The 22,452-nt window shown below is 29.9% G+C and overlaps 3 protein-coding genes across 3 annotated transcripts in view; all 3 read left to right on the top strand.

Annotated features, from left to right (window-relative positions):
* The window catches only part of Fife (regulating synaptic membrane exocytosis protein fife), a 106,707-nt gene extending 100,618 nt beyond the window's left edge, over positions 1-6,089 (top strand). The window contains exons 15-20 of the mRNA XM_088193663.1: positions 1,003-1,180; positions 1,344-1,529; positions 1,587-1,754; positions 3,969-4,126; positions 4,609-4,770; positions 4,837-6,089. Coding sequence (XP_088049789.1) covers positions 1,003-1,180; positions 1,344-1,529; positions 1,587-1,754; positions 3,969-4,126; positions 4,609-4,770; positions 4,837-5,025 — 1,041 coding nt within the window. The 3' untranslated portion in view covers positions 5,026-6,089. The remainder of the gene's footprint in view (positions 1-1,002; positions 1,181-1,343; positions 1,530-1,586; positions 1,755-3,968; positions 4,127-4,608; positions 4,771-4,836) is intronic.
* Positions 6,090-12,093: 6,004 nt separating this feature from the next.
* On the top strand, positions 12,094-16,421 carry LOC148232203 (sorting nexin-14-like). The gene is made up of 16 exons (XM_088193049.1): positions 12,094-12,274; positions 12,403-12,565; positions 12,643-12,756; positions 12,826-12,957; positions 13,022-13,272; positions 13,343-13,496; positions 13,571-13,736; positions 13,803-14,083; positions 14,145-14,203; positions 14,268-14,523; positions 14,581-14,768; positions 14,984-15,271; positions 15,349-15,563; positions 15,624-15,788; positions 15,851-16,035; positions 16,104-16,421. Exons 1-16 carry the CDS (start codon positions 12,162-12,164, stop codon positions 16,167-16,169), a joined length of 2,796 nt encoding a protein of 931 aa, XP_088049175.1. The 5' UTR covers positions 12,094-12,161; the 3' UTR covers positions 16,170-16,421.
* A 3,688-nt stretch (positions 16,422-20,109) lies between these two features.
* Positions 20,110-22,452, top strand: part of LOC148232200 (TBC1 domain family member 12-like) — a 37,596-nt gene continuing 35,253 nt past the window's right edge. The window contains exon 1 of the mRNA XM_088193658.1: positions 20,110-20,532. Coding sequence (XP_088049784.1) covers positions 20,141-20,532 — 392 coding nt within the window. The 5' untranslated portion in view covers positions 20,110-20,140. The remainder of the gene's footprint in view (positions 20,533-22,452) is intronic.

The raw sequence follows: 22,452 nt of genomic DNA, 5'->3' as shown, positions 1-22,452 counted from the left end.
TTATAGCAAAAATCGGCATAGATAATCTTTTTCATACATCTTGGCGATGGACTCTATTACTGCTTCCACATTTTCTGGTGTTCTAACGATCTTAAGTCTACTAGGTGATTTTCTTTTCAGTGTAGATACAGTTTTACAAAGATGAGATATCTTTAAAATCTAAGAAATTATGTACTCAGACAAAAAAGGATTATTCTGATATCTTTATTAAGGATTATTTTGGTTGCTAGTGCCACATAGGCAGCTCTCATCAAAAATGATCTTTGACCTACAATCAAAACAAAACGAAGTAGCCATCTGAGCGCATGTGTTTTATTATGCTACCATCTAAGATCTGATTCATAAACATCCACCACACTCGCCATATCTCGCCCTCGGTGGATCATTCAAAAGCTGGCCATACATGCGCGGATCTGTCCGTTGCGGGTGCCTGACGGACAAATCCGATCGTGTGTGGTGAGAAAAGACGCAGATTTGTCTGTCCGCCGTCGGTCCACTATCCGTGCTCAAAAGTTGCTCCAAAAAACAAACACATTGTTCGCATTCATTTTTGTTAAACATATTTTTTCACATTCTCTGATTTTAATTTACTAACATTTACTTGACTTATTATCAGATTTAATTATGTACTCATGTTAGATTTAATTGTATATATTTATGTATAAATTAAAAAAAATAAAATAAAATACAGCAAAATATGTAAGTACATATTTTTTTTACTTTGGACGAAAATGGCCTTCACATTATTTAAAAAAAAAGATATTTTATCCTCGGCTTAAAAAGTTTGAAGACCTCTTTTCTAAGTAATCACATGCTTTTTTATTTTGTCCCGTACTTCTTGAAGAACTGAAGATTTATTTATGTACATATTTACAACAGCTATCATCTCTTTTAATTGTCATAATTGACATATTATTTATCATTACTATTAAAGAGAAGAATTCACCCATTCTTTATAATATATATTTCTACCACATAGATAATACCATATTTAATTTACAGGTGGATTTGGAAAAAGCATTTTTGGACGACCGTGCAGTGTGGTATCGCTTGGAAGATCCTAGAGGACTCCGTGGAAGCATTGGGGGGAGATCACCAGCTCTATCTCCAAGAGGTTCACTTAGTGGTGCTACGCCGCAACCAAGAAGAGGCGATTTTACAGTTCAAAGATCTACATCAGGTTAATAAACAATTTCTTATGGGCTTCAAGAACATCATTTAAACATGTATTAGGCAGTCGGAAAAGGATAGTGCCGATTCTGACTGCTCGCTTATTAAAATCTTTTTTGCTCTTAACTATTTGTTTAATACTATATAAATATATTAAAAATCTCAAATTTCAGATGATGTTGATTCAATTGGAGAATGCACCTCTTTGTTGCATCCGGATCATGCTTACGTAGCTGGATCTAGGAGAGGCTCTTCTCAGTCAGAGACACTGGAAGTTGAAGTGTATCAGCTCGGTAAAGATTTTTCGAGATCTTTGCCCGGGTCAAGGAGATCGTCTTTCCAGCAACAACAAGAAAAAGGTAATGACCTAAACATGTTTTTTTTTTACTTTGTATACAAATCACTTTGGATTACAGAAGGTATGGGAAGTGGAGAGCTGGAGATCCCAGCTTCGACAGTTTACCGACCAGAAAGGCGAAGATCTTCTGTGGCTCGTCGTGATCCTGACGAGATTCTTCGTAGTTTGAAGCAAGTACGAGGAGAACTGGGTCGCACGATGAGTCTATCAGGCAAAAATTCAAGGCGTTAGTATTTATTTATTTCCATTTTGAGAGAAAACCTGGCTAAGGTTATAAGAGGAACGATGAGAAGTTTTTAACAACCCGTAATATTTAGATTTTTTCCAAATTTAAAACCTCATCCTAAATTTTCCTAAAATAATGGGGGCCATTAAAGTAGTTGTGGCAATTGCACATAATTTTATATTCTTATATACATTTTGGCACATCTTTATATCAAAAACAAAATTTTAGACAAAGTAAATTTTAGAACTGACTACATTTCTATACAAATATTATTTTGGTGTTATTATATTATTTTCTATTATTATTTAAATATAAAAAAAGGTTCTGTTTAATATTACTTATATTTTTAAGTAAGTTTTATAATTTTCCAAATAACAAAATCTAACATAACATACAACATCAACATAAAAATACATATTATTTTTAGTCAGTAGAATTAGTAGAATGCATGATTAATTTTCATATTTATTTTTATATTTTATTCATAGACACTGTCCAGTAATAGTAAGGTATTATATTCAATAGTTCTCTTGATAATAAATCATCTTATAAGTAATTAAAAAATGTTCCAGAATAAAACATGATTTATGATGATGTTTTTTATTCATGGAATCCTGGCGAACCAATTCAACATATACAAAAATAATTTTGTATTTAATATTTTAATGTATGTACATAATTTACCTTTGCCATGATAATATATTACTTATTTATGTTTTTCACTATAAATCAAATTATTATAGCTCTACTGGTAAGGATTGAGTAATTATGATTATTGTGAAAAACATTATACAGGATATTCACAATAGGTTTTATAAAAAAGCGTTGGTAAATGCTCATCAAAAAACTATTGTGAATAACCTATTTTAGTATAGTAAATCAGAAAATTATTTATGTTGTGTAATTATGTGTTAGGTTAGTAGTAACTACCGATGATTATGATAAGCTTCAATTATTAAAAACCTTTACTACATTATATATGAGAGTTTATTAAAAATCTATAATATTGTTTTTTCAGCCTATATCGTAGAGTCGCAAAATTTGAGCATTTTCGGAACTTACTAGTCAACTTTTATATATACTTATTCAACCCTTATTACCCACAAATTCGATAGGTTTTCTTAACGGGTAAGAAATGCCGTTTCTATTTAGCTCTCTAGTGGAGTTCCTTTATTTATATTGCAAATACATATTCATTCATTTCTGTTCCTCCGCGTCATAATCCAAATTTATGCGAATTTATATTTTAAAGACATATTAAAATGCTGATTCTGTTACAATTCAGTTTTGATTAACTGAATATTAGTTTTTAGTTCTTGAAGCGCACTTTTGTGTTATTAAAAAATATTTTCCAAATAAATATACTTTGAATAGTCTGCGATTCAAACCTCGAGACCGTAAACAAATCTTTGGAATTTCTTGTGTGCATTTTAGAAAAATGCACAAAATTTTTTTTAGAGGTAACTCACAACTTTTTGAATAAGCTGCTAAGTTGCAAGAATGTGGCAAAGTTTTTATATTTGTGATTTCTACAGCAATTTTTTTTCAAGTGATATTTTAATGAAGTTTATTTAAAATTGAAGCTTATTTTTCCCTAATAATATAAAATTATCAACTGAACAAATATGCAATGTCGTTTATATTTAATATTCTGCATCAGATCGATTGGTAATTTTATTGTCTTAGCATGTATAATGATTATTAATGATATACCTAGAATTTTAATTAATGAAAAACTACTTTATTTTTCTTTCAACTCTTTTCCTTCTCAGCTGCGGATCTCTAGCCCAGTGGTAAGATCTTAAAACAAATATTTGATCAGATCACAATTATTGTATGTTTGTAATCAATGTTTATATCATTGTGTCTTGTCACACGACCTGCATTGGCCCTCTTGTGTCCAAAAATGTCTATCACCTCATATCTCCATCTCACGTACCTCCTTTTCCATTATGTGTTTTAGCCATTTTTCATATACTCAAGCATAAAATGTTATGTTTATTAAAAATGTATATAAATGTGCATTCATATACGGCAAGCAATATTTTACATTACATCACTATAATTTTAAAAGATGCTGTAGAATTAATGCTTGACAACACGTGATGTGCAAATGAAAATTGAATGTGTTTATCTATACAAAAATATGTTTGTCCATCAATGTATAGTTTAAGCCGCTTTAATTGTTATTAAATATATGTTTCGAAAACGTAGGCCCAAGCAGAGTAAAGGGTGAGAGTGGAGACAACACGGGTGAAGAAAGTCCACCAGAACTAGGACCAGGACAAGTGGCACCACGCGGTAGAATGCCCATCGGATACACCCAAATCCAACTCGCCCTACAGATAACAAAGGGTCATCTTGAATTAGAAGTAAGTAAATAATGGGTTACCCTACGCGATAACCTTCTTACAAATATTACTGGAAGGAGTGATGGTTTCATGGTTCTAAATAAAATCTATTATAAACTAACTTTTTATAAATACATTTAATTTATCATTAATTTTTAATGAACAGAAATTAATAATGCATTCTGTTTCCACTATTCTGATACTAATGCTGAAAATAAGTCTTGAAACAATTTCAACTCCATTAACTGTATACGTAATACTGAAAAATGTCCATTGACTATAAATGCAAGTATGACAGAAAATGAGCATTTTATATGTGAGATAGATGTAAAAAATCTTACTATTACTTAATTTCATATAGTTTTTTATCTGAGTCAACCATTAGTCTAAAAACTGCATTAAAATTGAGGTGTATTATAATTGATATATTATGTAATAAATTAATTGTTTATGATATTTTAAGACTTAATACATAAATCTAATCTAAATATATTATCTTCTAGGTTATAATGGCTAAAAATATTATTAAAGAAGACAGCGATATTCTACCTGATACTTATGTAAAATGTTATCTACGTGACGGTGAGAGGTGGTTACTGAAGAAAAAGACTAAAGTTATTCGTCACTCTGCTGAGCCTCAATACAACCAGACGTTGAAATATCAGGTTAAATTATTTACATTATAATAAAAGCTAATATTTATTATAAAATTTTATTTAAAATGTAAACAGGCTTCGGATATACTCGGTCGGTCTTTGATAGTCATGGTTTGGCAGCGATCTGGAGCTTTAGAACATAACGTTGCACTTGGAGGCTGCGAAATATCTTTAGAAAAACTTCCAACTCAAACATCTTCACCGGCATGGTATCCACTGTTTCCTGTTCAGCAAAAAAATGCTGACTCCAGTGACTCACCTTGACATGTGCAATGCAAAAAAGCGATCCACTTACTTAAAGTGGCAGTATTTCAAAATGTTGTATTGATTCACTTTAAAATATGAATACATATGTACTTTGTTAAAATAAGTCATACTCGCACTGAAAGCTTTCATTGTGTGTGCCAATAAACTGTTTATAATAATTTAACTTCTTCTCGTGTTATATCCGAATATTCTTCCAATCGCAAGATAACCTTCTTATACACGTATTGTATATTTATAAAAGTATTTTTTAATGATATATTCATATAATATATAAGATATAATACTGAATGAAAGAGAAATATTTTATTTAAAATTATTAAGTGGTAAATTTTATATATGTACTAATTATTTTTGCGAAACGTACAGGGACTAATTAGACTATTTATATTTTTTACTTGAAAGTCCCAGTTTCAACCAAAAATGAGTTATTTATTATAATTATAATGTAAAGTCTCGGCCGTTGAATGACTGTATCCTTTAAGGCTATGTTGACTGAATGCCAAAATATATGGCCAAATATTAATGCGACTTTATTTTCAACACTAAAGATCCTTGCTATTTTTTATCATTTTTAACGCCAATGTTGAAATCTGAATCTGATGATGTAATCAGATTCAACTTAAATTATTTATATATGAACGAGCTTAACTTAGTTATATAAAACATGTTGCTAATTTTTCCCTCCATGTCATGAAATCTATTTAAATTTATAATAAACGTTTTTAAGCTTATTAATTGGATTAATATATTTGGTGATTATAACAAAAATATTTTTGAAGTCGTATCGAGATTTTAATAATAATTTATATTTTACTTACGATATTATGATTTTTGCTACAAAAATCTGATATCGATTTATCGTGCGATCTTTGAATTTGTGACAATTAAAATTTGATTAGTACGGTTCGCAACCGTGAGATCATCAACAATGCAATGAACATCTCTTTTTCATATAATTAATGTTATATAAAAAAATCTTCTACAATGCATATCTTTCTAATATCAAGAAATTATTTTTTGTAAATATATATAAATTACACCTATCATTGAAATGTGTATGTTATATAACACAACTTAATGTAGAATATATATGTAAAAAATATGTACTTTAATATCAACTAAAAATATTTATCTATGTCGATTTGTGGAATAATCGTAGTCTTTATAAATGATTATTTTTGGTACGATAAATCAGAATCAAACAAAAATGATGTTTAGCCTAAATAAAAATATGTTAAATTTACTTTTTCTAAATTCAATTTTTTGTATAATTATTGTAGGAGAAATAGTACTTTTTAATATGTTAAAAGAATTGTATCATTTTATATGAAAAACTTCTGGAAAATATATTGCTCATAAATGGTAAATATAAATATAATTATTTTATGGCATAAGTCAAACTTTTTGAGCTCTTATCTGTTCCATTGTGTAGTATCTGTGGTTTGAATTGCAGATACGAAAAATTGCGATTTTTGTACAAATGACTTGACAAAGAAAATTCTGAACCTAAATAGTCTAAAAATAAGTAAACGTAAAAATAAAACTGCTATATCTAATATTTATTGATAATATTTGTATCCCAGTGCTTGTGTATGGGTGTGATTGTATGTAGTACATACATACAATATATAAATATTTATGTGTACGTTCTATAAATGGCCTAAAACTTTCGTAACTGCGACAATCCTATGTATGTTGATGTATACAACCTTATTAATCTATTGACTGTTATTGTTTCACAACTCGTACCTTACTATTGTAAATTATATTTATTATACCTATCAAATGTGAGGTTATTCTCTATTCTATACAAATTTTGAAGTAAAATTTCATAAATCTATAATTGTATGTGTATAAGTGTTATATATCATATTGTGCTAAAATGTTCTGCAAAAATATATTTTTTAAATTGATTAGAAATCCAGGGCTAGTGAATACTACATATTATATATTTATGTTTTCATATCATGTGAACAAATATAGATTATTTTAACAGCTCTTCTATAAAATATCAATATACTTAAATAATTCATAATATTACACGTTTTAGCATCAAAATATAATATTCTACGTTAACTTTGTTAGTTTATGTAGTAAATAAAGTGTTTTATGTTGGCATTAAAATATATAAATGTTGTGTAACAGATAATAATATATGTTTATGTTCAACAATTAAAATATCTATGATAGCTAAATGTTATATTTTAAAAGAAAATATATAGAAATATTTATTTTGCAAATACATAGTTAACGTTATCATAAACGAAGCTTTTTATGTAAATGTTATTTATTAAAAAATATATGTGTGTATTATATTTTGTAGATAGGAAAATGTAAAACAAATAGATATATTTATTATAACATATAATTATATAATATAAACATTATAATATATCAACTAAGTTGGACTGGTCGAAATTTTAACTATAGCTATTTTGTTTCATATATAAGATATATTGATTTTGTCAACACCAAATATGTATGATTATTAAAATATGGCCTAAATAATGTGTCTAATTACACTGCCTTGGTTGAAAACATCAGCTAATATCAAATTGACGTTCAGTCAATTTTATTGACCAACTAAACGCTTACTTTATTAATACTTTTAGGGAGGTACACTTTTTGTAAGTGTTATATATAGTATAATATTAAACCGACTACATATTTCCCTTTGTGAATAATCCAGTCCAACCCTTCATATTGACTTATTCATTATTACTTTTTATATATTGACAATCAATATATTTAAAACATACTTTCACTCAAACATAATATCATATATAATAAATATAAAGTCATAAATAAGAGGTGAAGAAGGATAATAAAATAAAAATTAGATGCAATATGAGTTTTTAACAAATAAATTAATAGTCTTTAGTTATGATTACAAATTAATAACCCTTAATTCAATGTTGTCACTTTAACCACTTCACCTCAATGGAAATACATTAATTGCTATACCTATATGAAATGTATATGTGTTCCATTAATTTATCTGTGGAAAAATAAATATAAAAAATATATTTGTCTCTTTTATTTTTATTTTATTATCACTAAGCAACGTTTTATTATAAATACACTTAATATCTTGAATCTAGCATCAATTACGTCTGCTGCAAATACAATTATGATTCATATTGATAAAATCAAAAAACAGTATCACGATATTGAAAAGACATTTGATTTTGTAAATGCAGAATATAATACTGCAATAAATGATCTTGAAAATAGTTCTAGCTGCTTAAAAAAGGTATGCATTTTAAATTAAGATATTTTCATATAAAATATTATCATGTCACTTGTTCCGTCTATAGAAAATTGAAATATATAAAATATGGTCCGAGTATATTATTAAAGAAAACGAATGCATTTTAAATATATCTAAAGTACTGGAAACCAACTGCATTAAAACTATAATAGACAATGGTTACTGTTGTAATGAGTTAAAAAAGGAAATCGAAACTTTAGAGGAAAACATAAACGAAATGAAGAACAAGTAATATAAATAAAATATTTGTAATTAATAATTATATTGTTAAATATTATACATGTTTATTTTTTTATTTAAGCATTGACGACAATATGGAAATTGTGGTAAATAAATTCAATAATTCAACATTGCTTAACAAATCAGGTATTACATAATAAACATTTCAGATAATGGATCTGCGCAAAACCAACAATGATCTAAAAAGCAAACTGAAAAATTTAGAATTAAAATATAAGTTTACGAACGACTTGGCAAAATATAAAGAAAAACAAAGACTATTTTCCAATAAGTATTTAAATTAAATTTTATACATTATGTTATATTTCTACATAAGATAACTATATATCGTTACTATTTTAGTTTGGATACTGATTCAGGAATAGAATAATTTCCTTCCGATACTAATATAATGCAGATTTTAATCGAATTCATGTTTAGTAGAAATTTCAATATAATTACTTCATAATACCATATGCTGATACCACATTCAGAATCTTAATGTTAATTGAAATTTGTATATTACTCAGTTATTAAAATACTATTTAATAAATTATACTGAATAAAGTAATTAATTTTTTTTATTAGCATCGTATTCAATTAAACTTAAACGATTAGTATTTTCAACATTATATCATTACAAAAATATTTTATTATTTTTTGATAGCAAAATAAATTATAATTACGATAACCCAAGTGCATTATAACATTTAAAACACCGTTCTTTTTTCATGTAAATTGACAGCAGTGTTAAACATCAAGAAACACAAAAACACCACAGTAGCTTAAAATGGGCGCCGCAAATAGAGCTTTTGCGCCGATTGAAAGACTGAAAGAATTGTTTTTTTTTCTATTGGAATCGTTGAATATATATTATGCAGTTAGAGACTTACAGATTATAGAATAAAATGCCAGATCTTATTCATTTGCAGACAAATTAATATCTAGAAATGAAATTTTAAAACCTGGCTTTGTCGGAGTTTCGGTGCTTAAAACCAGAAATTATGGCTAGCAGTTATTCATGAATACATACGTACTTATATAATCGTCAAAGTTATGCAGTAATAATTAGCATTTTAATTTAATTTTATACATATTTTTTTATGTGTTAAGCACATATACTTTTAGATACGATAAAATTATTATTTTTTCCATACAAGTATAAATAACTAAGAAATTCCATCGCCGGCCTGAAATATATTCACGATTGATTTGGATAACGGAGGAAGATATAATAAAAATGTATTTTTACAGCATCCAATGTAATAAATTGTCAAATACCCGCTGGAAACTGGATTGCAACGGCAAAAAAATTTCGGCCAAAGCTAGAGACCGTTTTCCGACACAGATCAGATAAAAATTTCGGAGCGACTGTGGCGTTACAGTGCTTACTAAAAAATGAATGGCTATTATTAAAAAAAAACGACGATTTGTCTATTACCGCCTAGCTCAGGGGTCGGCAAAGTGCGGCTCCGGAGCCGCATGCGGCTCTTTGGCTCCTTGAGTGCGGCTCTGGCACAAATATCCACGGGCTCGGGCGCTAATTCTGGTCAAGTGTCCTTTCCATGCAACGTTGAATGTGTGCGTGAGCGTAGTACCTGTTTCGTCCGGAAGGGGCGCAGCGCAGCGTAGTAGTATGACAGCTGTCAATCTGCGTATTTGGCGGCTACAGAAAAGCCGGCCAAAAGTATGACCGGCGTCAGAAAAGGGTTTGTTACCATTTTGAAAGAAAAAATAATCACGAGATATTGGTATATCATTGCGTTATTCACCAAGAAGCACTTTGTGCGCAGATATTTCCGAAAGAAATTAGTAAAGTTATGGGATTAGTGAGCACGATCATCAACTCCATTGTAGCTAAAGCTCTTAATCATCGTCAATTCAAAGAATTTTTAGTTAAAATGGAGAGTGAGTACGCTGATCTTCTACTTCATAACAAGGTTCGATGGTTATCAAGAGGGAACGTTTTAAAACGTTTCGCGTCCCTATTGCCAGAAATTTAAGCATTTCTTCTTGAGAAGAATGTTCACTATCCAGAACTTACAGACAATCAGTGGATCCAAAACCTTCATTTCATGGTAGACGTTACGTCTCATCTAAATCAGCATAACCGTAAACTACAAGGGAAAGGAAACACAATTTTTTCGATGTTAGAAGAAGTCATTTCATTCGAAAACAACTTATCCCTTTTTGCTCAAGATTTTAAAAGGGAAACATTGTTTCACTTTCCGAGCCTGCTGAAGCATCGCCAAGAAAATAATTCCTCTTTTGACAAACACCATTTCAAAACAATAATTTTAAATATGATGGAAGCATTTCTCAGCAGGTTTCAGGAGTTTAAAAACAGCAAAGCGACCTTAGCATTCGTCAAAAATCCTCTTAATGCTATAATAACTGAGTTGAAATTTTCTCCTTTTGACATTGACATTGTAAATTTGAAATACAATTGCAGGATTTAAAAAACAAGGAAATATAGAGCTCCAAATTTCAACTTCTTTGTATTGATTTGGAAATATTGAAGAACGAATGTGATCTTAGTTCACAACACAAGTGGTCTGCTTTGAAAGACCTGGAGAATGAAGACATGATCATTTTCAACGTCTGGAATAGTATTCCTGACTTACGATCAGCTGAAAAAACTTGCGTTTGCTGTTCTTTCCCTTTTTGGTTCTACATATTCATGCGAACAATCCTTTTCAAGCATGAACTTTATCAAGAGTAAACTGAGAAGTTGTCTTATTGATGAGAACCTGGAATCATGCCTAAAATTAAAAACAACAACATATAAACCTGACTTACTGAAACTTTCCAAGGAGATGCAACGACATTGTTCGCATTAAGTGTTTGTCAGTCATTGTCATGATTTAAATTTATGGATACCTTACTTTCATATTATTGTTTATCAACGAATAAATCTTTATTAAGTGTGAAATCAAGTTTTATTCAGTGTACCCGTAATTTAATGAAGGTCTAAAATTATAATAAAGGTTTACTAAATTAAAAAACAGATTTGGCTCTTAGAACTATTTTGAATCGTTGTAATGTACATATTTGGCTCTTCGGCCAATAAGTTTGCCGACCACTGGCCTAGCTCAATAGCAGTTAGGTTGTTTAAAATGGGAAATACGAAAGACGGGAATGTTTTATCTTCCCCTTTACTCGAGTCGGAACACTGCCTTAAAGCAGGCTCTTCTTTTCTCATTTCTGGCTTGGTCTTGAACTCATCACCAGTAAAGCTCACAAATAAATCATCATTGAAGTCAGGACGTATATACTTACAGGTAGATAATAGGCTTTCAATTAGCAGTAAAGCAGTAAAGTAAAGACTTTCTTCGCTGACTGCATACGGCGCTTAAGTCGCACAAATTTCGGCAGATAATAAAAACGTCGTTCGGCATTACCCCGCAAAATATTCAATGTTTTTAAAAAAGTAAATATAGATTCGACTTTTTTGTTTATTTTATAATTTTATTTTTATTTTATATTGCAAATAACATAAAAAACATTTAAACAAAGAAAAATTGAAATAGATTAATATTTACAGATAGTTGAGTTATGTGTTCTTATGGCCAAATATCGTATAGTTTAAAAATATAAGTGACAGCTGTCACTTGTCAGTTTATTATGAAGATTAGGTTTTACAATGTCTGAGAGCACTATAGACGGTTTGATTGTTTCAAAACTGAAAAATATAATAAAAATCAAACATGTCACATGCTTTTTAATATTTTTCGCGGTTGTAATATTCACATTCAGGTTAACCAAAAGTTCATTTCTAATTACTCTAATTATGTCGATAGATACAACATTTGCTTTTAATTATTGTGCAATCCCTTAGAAACAATTGATATATAGATACAAACCCTCGTGTTTTGCTTTTACAGTGTGTCAGAAGCGATTTTGTTTGTGTTGAGTTACATATCCGGTTTTATACTGTTTTACTTCATATTAAAATACAAAGAGAAAGTTCTACACACCTTGTTTAGATTTAGTTCGTTTCATTTAAACGAACAATATAATAAAAATACTTCATTGAAACATTCACGGGTAAATTACATTGAGCGTCATGTATATATAATTACCTATACCTTTTGTGTGACAATTTTTCTAAATGTTTTTTTTAGAATAACTGCAATGTATGTGGAGAAGAGAAATGTTTAAGATATCATAAAACAAACTGTCAAGAGCCATGGACTAATTTACTCCTTCATAAGCAACTCGATCAAGCTATAGAAAATGTTTCTAATTCATTGATTTATATTATTTTATATGTTCTCCAACTAAAGCAATGTATATTTTAATTTCAGTTTTATAATACTATTATTAGGATATTTGTAACACCTTGGTATTCAAAATTGTCTGAAGAAGAAACGTTACAAGGTGAACTTAGATATTTATTGAGATACGCATCTAGTTCATTATTGAATAGAGGTTTAAAGGTATGTATTGTTATCAATAAGGGGTATATTACGCTAAGCTACTTAATAATTTATATATTCGTAGGTTAATATAGGTGAAATTATTACAAATAAATTAATTCCATGTGCATTGAAGCATTATGTTATATGTAACGAAGCACAGAGGATAATGATTGAGAAAAATATAGAAAATTTAGAAGAAGCAGCACTCGAGGGACCATTAAAATATTCATTGCATACTGCAGTTGTAAGTAGAGAAAATGAAATGGATTATTTGAGATGTGTCACAGAAGCATTAATGCCAATTTTACTTCCAAAGCAAGAAGTTGACAGCAAGTATGACTTGATTTATTAATTTTATTCTTAAATTATTTTATGCAGTTATATTAATTAATTATTTTTTTAGACTTTTTAGTATATTAATTCGAGAAATATTTGCTGGATGGGTGCTATTGTCCCTTACCGATCTCTTAGCTGATCCTAATACTATAAATACGCTTGTAATTTTAGCGACGGGAAATGAAAAAATGTCGCAGCTACCTGTGCTACCAAATCATGAAGTAATAATATAATAATAACTTTGAATTTAGATTTTATTTAAAATATTAATACTAATCAAAATTTTACATTTCAGGTAGAATTTTTAAATAACTTTGTTCATAAGAATTTATATAAAAGAATGAGATTATTGAATTTAGAAGTTGCTGAAATATTAAAGAGCCCAGAATATTTATATTCGTTTATGCAATTTATGAAATCAAGGGGGAAAATTCATCTACTTCAATTTTGCTTAGATATAGGTGTATACATTTTTTATTTAATATCATGCTAATTTAAATAATTAAAATTTATTGTTACAATTTCAGATGAATTTAATAAGAAAATGCTACAGCCCGAGATTAACGTGACTGAGAAAAAGACATTATTTAAACGTGCAATGGAACTGTACTCTACTTACTTTATAAAAGACAGTTCATCATATATTTCCTTCAACAAAGAACACATAGAACAATTTAAATCAATTTTAAAAGGCGGCCCAGAAGACATAATTAAGCTTCAGAGGAGTAAAGTAATATACGAAGCATACGATTATGTTTTTGCTCTGTTGGATCAAGAATGGGCGCCTAAATTTTTCGATAGTTATGAAGTATGTATCTTAAAATTATCAGTAAATTAAATTGTCGATTAATTTGTGATTTGTTTTTCAGTTTTATAATCTGATTATTCCATGTGTTATTACTGAACCTAAGCGCCTTTTGACGAATGTGTAAGATGATAAAATTTCTATCATTATGAAATACATGTGATTGAAACTGTTTATTTATTTATAGAAAACCTGATAAATCCAATAACTCTTCTGTAATCGGTAAACCTTTATCTAAACTTAAAGACGCTTTTAAAAATCAAACAGTCGATGGACTCTTATTAGATCCTAACGATGCCATGAAAAATAATTGTGACAGCGATTCCGTCGACGGTGTCGAGATGGAAATGCAATATTCTGATATTCTCGCTAATTATGCGAGGTTAAAAAATAAAGACATGTCCTCTTGGAGAGTATCAATTGAAGATGTGACTGAGGCAAAGGTAATCAATCATAAATATAATTATATAAACTGTGTTGATTATATTAACATATTACAGGCAAAAAACAAAGCTGGATTGATACACTGGTTCAATATAAATATCAATAAAATAGATCCACACGGCATTGGAGATGATAGTCAATGGGCGGTGAATCGAACAGATCGTGATTTTCATACGTTAAAAGAAAAGTTGATGGAGTTTCATGGAGAATCAATTATTGGCGATATTTATATTCCATCAAAACGGTAAATTTTATATTTTTAATCAGTGATGGATCGATTATAGAGCTGTGTAGCTGAAATTAATTATAATAAGTGCTTAAAATAAAACATTTTTTTAAAAGTCATTACAAAAAAACACATTTATTAAGTAAATAACAAAAGTTTTGTATAATTTTTATCGCTGTCACTAATTGTAATAATATTTAAAGATCGATGCTCGTACTATATATTTTTTATAGAGTTAAAGCGGCTGCTGAATTACGAAAAATGAAGTATGAAGTGTTTCTACAACACTTATTGGGTGTACCTCTATTAAAAAGCAGTGATTTGCTACATCTTTTCTTAACAACTGATGCCGATTTTTCCGCCTTGGCTAAGGAGGCATCTTCGGATTCGTCTCCGTTTTCTGATTTTGGTAACTTGTATCAAACGGTGACTCACAAGTTGCGAAAAGAAAAAGGACAACACTTGGATGCCTTTTTGCAAACGTTTTTAATATCAACCGATATTGAATATTATCAATCTTTGTATGTATTATCTTATATTAATTTAACATATATAAAAAACTATATCTATGTTTAAATATATATATATATATATATAGAAACGAAGAAAAAAAACGTATGCTTGAATGTGAAGAAGAAGCTACCGACATTGTTAACGATATATCATTGACAAAAAAATATAACGACACTCGTAGTTTAACCGGTGGCATTTTTGAGAATAACTTTGCTACTAATAAAACAAGTAACTCGATGAACTCATGTCAAAATAATGATAAAACATCATGGAACTTCACACATTGTCTACATTTCATTCGTAAGTCCTATTGTCATTTTAAAGATATGCTTATCTATTAACCGATAATATTTATTTCAGTAAAAGATGTTTTTGAAGCACGACATATAGTGACAAACCTATGTAATTTTCTATGTAAATTTGGAAATCCTTATGTTAATTATTACTTTGATGTGTACTTAAACAATGTCTTAAAAAAAGTTCTATCGCCACCGAGATTAGGACATTTGATCAAATTAGGACAGGGTATAATATGTTGCTTTTTTAATATCTTAATAGTAACAATATTAATTTTATAAATATTTCAGATTTAATATTCGATAATCCTACTCAGTCGAGCGTAAAAATTGATAGGAACGTCAAGTTTAAAATGGCACAATCTCAGTTGCAAAACGCTTTTCCCATGATATTCACCAAACTAATGGGTCCAAACTTTCTATTCAGCGTTGACACCTTACTGAATTACTTACAAAACCCAAAAATGAATAAACAAGTATGTATGGATAAAGTAATATAACTAATTTTTGGAAATAATATAAATTGTTATAAAATACATTTCAGCTTGTATATACTCTCTTTGATGCAATACTAGTGGAACTATTTCCGGAGTTGAAAGATGGTGAATAAAATAATGTTGCTATTTAATTAATTAATATATTGAAGAAACAACACTTGATTCACTAGAGCTGTATTAAAAATTGCATTTATATTTATAGTACAATAAATTGATAGCATTATTGATGGGAAAATATTAGACAAAGTTGTAAAATTATAAGTTAAATATTCAATAATTATATTTACATAAAGTTTAAATGAAAAATTATTTGTCTTTAAATTCATATCAATGAATGTCTCGGTAATTAAAAATATTAAAAAAAATATATTAAAATATACTTGAAGTATTTTTTTCAATAAAATTTATCAACTTAACGGTTTTAATAATTGGGAACACACTATTTTTTATTGTAAACATTTTTAATACAATAATGAATTTAGTTAATAAAATTTAATTATCATTAAGCATTTTTTCGTGTGATCTTTCTATCTGTGTATATATATGTATTAGTTAAAATTGAAGAAAATATTAACAAAAATATATGACTGTTTAAAATTATTTTTAAATCTTGGCCCAACATATAAATATATACTCAAACTCATACATACATGATATTTGCAATATTTATATGAATCATGATCGAATGACTGATCATTTGACTAGAAACTTTACTCACTTTAAAAATTTTAGGAATAAATTTTATCGCAATATTTTTTTTAGGAAAATTTACTATATAAATAATAAAAAAATTCATATATATATATATAAATAAAAAGTCTAAATTTAATAAAAAAATATTTCTTAAACAACTAATTATCTATACACATTACACATGTACCTAAAATACTATTTTGGATTGACTTATTTATAATAAGTTGCCGAATTTTCTATTGTATCAAGGAAATAGATCGCTTGTTAAAATTAATAAAAAAAATGTACCTTACATAGTTTTAAGTTAGTATTTAAATTCATTATAGTTTTTTGAATTATGTTAAGTATCATATTTTTTGTTTCGCAATACTTTTGGTTTCAATTATTCGCTTTTGAAATAGGTATTTATATATAAATGTATATATAAAAAATATATTTTTACTTTTTATAACAATATTTTTACACAGATTTTTTTTAGTTTTGTGAATTTTGTACAGATTATTATTTTGCTAAATTATTACATTTAATGGGATTTACGGTTTATATGGACATGTACAAATTGTGTTAAAACGCATACAGATGTTACTCAAATTTGGCAATACCTAATTTTTTCCGATATGCTTGTCGAGGATATGTATAAATCGTCTATTTATTTTAAGAATTGTTAGAAAATATGGCGAGTTACTCGCGTTTAGTGCCAAATTCCGTCCTCGTCGTTTTTTTGTGTTTGTTGATTTATGTTAACTTTCGTTGGTTTGTAACTATACTACTTTTAAATTAAAATAAACTGTACATATGCGGATATTAAAATTATTTTTTAAAAAATCAATGTTTTATTTCTCATATAAAGTTTTAATTTCAAATTATTCATATGTGTAAAAAATGGTATCAAAAAATTAAAACTTCTCACTACATGTCCCAATAAATCATAATGCAAATCTATAATTTTCTAGGTCAACAAACTATTAAAAAATAATCTGCAGTTTGATTCTTAGTTGTAAATACATATTTATTACTAAGAATCAGATATAGGTCAGAATTGCCTAGTCCGTACGGTATCGTCTAGTAACCCAGAGGCCGCGGATTCTAGCTACTGCAGAAGCTTCGAATTTTTATTTATAAAAATACGCTATTATTAAAAAAACATTCCCAGCTGCAAAGTGACATCTATTAATTATAAATTATGAAATACATAATTTATAATTAATTACATATAGATGTCACCGATTCCCAGACTTTCAGTCCGGTGGTTTTAACTTACTTACTTGCTGGTATTCATTGTATCTGATTGACCTACCTAATATTGGTACAGATTTACCCCGCTGTAACCCATTTTAACGCAGATTTACCCAATTGTAACCCCGGCTACGCCTTTCAGGTTACTACGAAAGATTAAAAAAAGTCTAGTAAAGTAGTAATTGGCTCTTTTATTAGCTTTCCTAAGCTGCCCTATAAATCTTTTAAAAAAATTGAGACAAGTTAGGCCACGTCGCAAGAAATTTGTAGATAGTTTACTTATTTCATTAGTATATTCTAAAAAAAAATACTGACTTAGAGTAATTTGCTAAAAAACTTTTTCTTTACTTAGCGGAGAAGTTTGTGCGGTTGTCTTTATAAAAATCGAATATTGCAAAAATTTTCAGGAATAGTTTTATCGATTAAAATAAACACCTTTTTTACAGTATATTTCAAACAAAATATCTTTGATAGACAAAAATTATATCTGTCTCTGCTTTAACCCTGTCTTTATTTTGAAATTGTCAATTTCTCGTGTAATTATTAAGGTCGGAGAAGAATTTTATGGTGGGTATGCTAAGATTTCTTATTATCCTGCAATAATAAAACTTTCCAACGATTATCTACTTCTGGTTATCTAGTATCAAAATATATCTAATAATAATCTTCAAAAATACAGGAAACACGATTCTGATATTGGTTCTTATCAGTGCGTGCCATAGATGCGGTAGATTTAAAACGCCATCAGCATGAACGGTTGATGGCGAACGACTCAGCCGATCATGATCGTGTTTATATTCGCTTGTGTTTATAGTCGATCAACCGTGCATGCTGGTGGCGCTTTAAATCGACCGCATATACGGACACTGGTTCTTATATATTTTATTATTATTGATTTCTTGCAACGCATACAGTTTTATAATAATATAGAATTAATAAAAATAATTTAGTCAAATAAAAAGTTGTGAAAACTAATAAAAAGCAAAAATTTGCAGTGAAAGATACAAGATCACGAGCGTGAATCGCGAGATTCCGATCGCAAAGCGTGAATTTATAAGCGAGTAACGTGAAACAGCCTCCGACAGGCATAGATTTATATCTAGCTCAATCAGGGCCAGCTCTGAGCAAACGCAACCAATTTACTCGCATAGGGTTCCTCGCTCAAATATTATTTTTGTCAAGAAATGTGAAATTACAATTTATATACTAATATTTTATTTCTCCAAAAATCACGAATAAATCAAAATTATGTGAATTCTAGGGTCGGTTTTGCCATATCTGACTTTGTGAATTTTTGTAAAATTCAAAGACAAAAGACAAAGTTGGCCTCGCGCTTCACCAACACTCCATCGTCAATTTTGCGGGGCCCTTGGAACCCTTTGTGTAAATAAACAAGGGCCAGAACAACTTGAATGTGTCGTTTCTTTGAATTATTAACTTTTGTCTTCGTCGCAATAAATGTAGAAAATACACAAAAATATGGCATATTACGACACACATGTTCGATCCTGTGTTTTTTCAGACAGTCCATGCTTCGGAAATAATAGGCGTTTCAAATTTCAACATACGTTGACTGTTAGCAGTGATTCGAAAACTATTTTAATCGAGCCCCTTTTTAAAGTTAGCCATATTTTTACCAGATACAAGGAAGTTTTTATCGATAGCTACAACAAAAAGTGTAATTATTTTGACCTTTTTAATATGAAATAAGAGTATTTTCCCAAAATTTATTTGAAATGGAATAATGAGGCGTAGGAAAGTGTATTTCCACAATGGCGGCCAGTTACCTAAGACCGACACTAATCGTATTTAAAAGTATTAATAGGTTTTAACTTGAAAATTCATTTAAAATGGGAGTTAGTAATCCGTAGGTAAAGTTGCTTCTTGTAATGTAATTTGGTTGAAATCGACCCTAATCGTAAAATAGGAAGTTTTTAATATATTATTCATGTTTTAAAATAAAAGCAGATAAAATAAAATATATGATTTCCGCTTCGCACTGGTAGCCCTGATCCGTCAGTTGAACAGTTTGACATTTGACGTTTGAAATCGACGCCATTTTTGTTGTAATATCCGAACGCGCCGGTCGAGGCGCTGCAGTCGTGTTCGGCTGTCGGTCGCATCAGTCGCAGCGGTAGCGGCGGCCCCCGCGGGCATGCGCTGCAAGGAGGGCGAAGTCGCCATGGCCGAGGGTCACGGCCGAGAGTCGTGGCCCGATCCGCCGGAAGCTGTCGAGAGGGAGGACGTGGGCCCTCGCGGGTGTCTCGATCTCAGCGACAACGATGGGGGCCCCCGGGGGACCATGCACCTCAGCCGAGCCCTCGATAACATATCGTTGGCGTACAACCCCATCACGAAGCAGCTGCACTTCGTGAGCCCCAAGCAACGGCGGGTGGAGGCGCCGCCCCCCGAACGCGACCCAGAGTCTCTGGCGCCCCCAGAGTCACCGCCTCCCACCTGCGACTCCGACGAGTCGAGAGGGTCAAGCTCCGCCGGGAATTCGCCCCCGGCAAAGCCAAAGAACGCCTTCTCCGGTTTCTTCTCCAGGTTCGTTTGTATTCACATTGCGCAATTTTCGCGCAATATATACCATTTATTTACATACAATAACAAAAGAAACGATTGAGGGGATGTTCAGAATAAAAATACTTTATGTTTATATATTATATACCGTTTTAACTAGTGTCTAATACTAAATACGCTAATTGTATACAGATACAATTATATATGATTTTTTCGAAATTACTATACCAGGGGCTGTCAACCTCTTAGTCCAAAATACTCAATATCGTAAATATATCTTTACATATACGATTTATTAAAGTGAATTGATAAGACCTTATAATTTTTGTGTTACTAAATATTTACTCACAAACGTGTTATTAAAGTAAATATTTATTTTCATTGTTGACATTGTAAGTGTATAACGCACTCGTGTTGCACTAACATTGAAATTCTCCAGATGTTAAATGTCAGTAATAAGGCATAAAAATTTAGCGCCCCACAAGAAAGGCCAACAAAATAAATTTCTAAAAAGTGTATAAACTTAACACCTCACCCCCCCTTTTCGCGCTCTCCAATCAAATTTTTTGTCAATTCAACAGCAAATTCCTCCCTATACCCAATAATGAAAAACGTAGTTCTTAATTAAAAAATCACATTAACCTTTGGATTACCAATCCTTTTGAGATCACTATCGATGTATTACATAATAATAATAATGTATATTTGGAAGAAAAAAATATTTGCCTCAAAATGGCCAGTAAAAATGTATCTGATTCTTTCTTTAATGAATCGTCAGATCAAACGTATAAGCAGCAAAAGCATATACGTATGTTTATCGAATTTCGGCAACTAAAGGGTTACTAGATTGAACGCCGAAACGTGATTCGAAAATACAGGATTTTATCGCCGTGTGATTTTATAAGACGTATGAGGAAAATATACTTATTTTTAAATTAAAATGAGAGTAAAGTCAACATAGATAAACAAATTGAGAACAATCGATCTTACGTCTTAAAACATTAACACAAATGGGTTTTAAAAATAAGACAAATGCTCGTAAAAACACAAAAATGCAGACAAGCATTCTTCGTTATATCCTGCCCGCCCCTGGGCTAAATATGTAGAAAGGATTATTTTTGAGGACACTGCTCTAAACACTGATAAGCCATTGAATCACTGGCAGTGAGATTCCGAGTAATGTAGTCGAGTAAACGTGCATATAAAAAGCAGGGACGTCATTTAGGGGCATTTGCCCCTCCCCTCTACTCGAATTTGGCTAGAAAAATGAATACCATTTAATGAAATACTATGAATCTTAATGAAATCGAAATATTAAAAATCGACCACTGACTAGCCAAGTTTTGCCTCCCCCCCCCCTCCGGAAAATTGGAAGGTGTGGATTAAAAAGAACCGTGCACATGCACCTAAAAATATATACAATAAATTATAACAAAAAAATATATACGACGGGCAATGTAACCAATTACGGCAGTCCACTATTTGCATTTAAAATTTGTCAATATCAAATAGAGAAAAAATATCGTTGAATTGGCAATGAAAGAATTTGTAATAAAAGCTAGGATGGCTTTACTATTTTTAGATTTGAGAAATTTTCTCAGGAAGATTCATTCCTATTTAAAATAATCCCGAAAATAATCAACGCTAATGAAAGCTTTGTTTTTTCGGTGAATTCTTTAAAATTAATTAAGTCCCCTTTTTAAATCAAGGGCCTTGCGGATCTCAGGAGATAATAAAAGCCAGGGATTGTATAGATAATTTTCAATTTTAATTTGAAATATTCTACGATTTATAACGAGCTTATTGATTTAACCGAAGTTACTAAAACATTTAATTTAATGCCTGCATGCCAAACACTTCAACATCCAAAAAAACTACTGCTTTAGACATTTTATTCACATTTCGATTTAATCGGGCGGCAGCGAAATTAGAGTATCTACAACT

This window comes from Plectrocnemia conspersa, unplaced genomic scaffold, assembly GCF_051122295.1.
Source record: "Plectrocnemia conspersa isolate PC_06_02 unplaced genomic scaffold, ASM5112229v1 ptg000009l, whole genome shotgun sequence".
In the NCBI taxonomy this organism is placed as follows: domain Eukaryota; kingdom Metazoa; phylum Arthropoda; class Insecta; order Trichoptera; family Polycentropodidae; genus Plectrocnemia; species Plectrocnemia conspersa.
The sequence above is the reverse complement of the archived record's forward strand: the minus strand, read 5'-3'. Positions and strand labels throughout refer to the sequence as shown.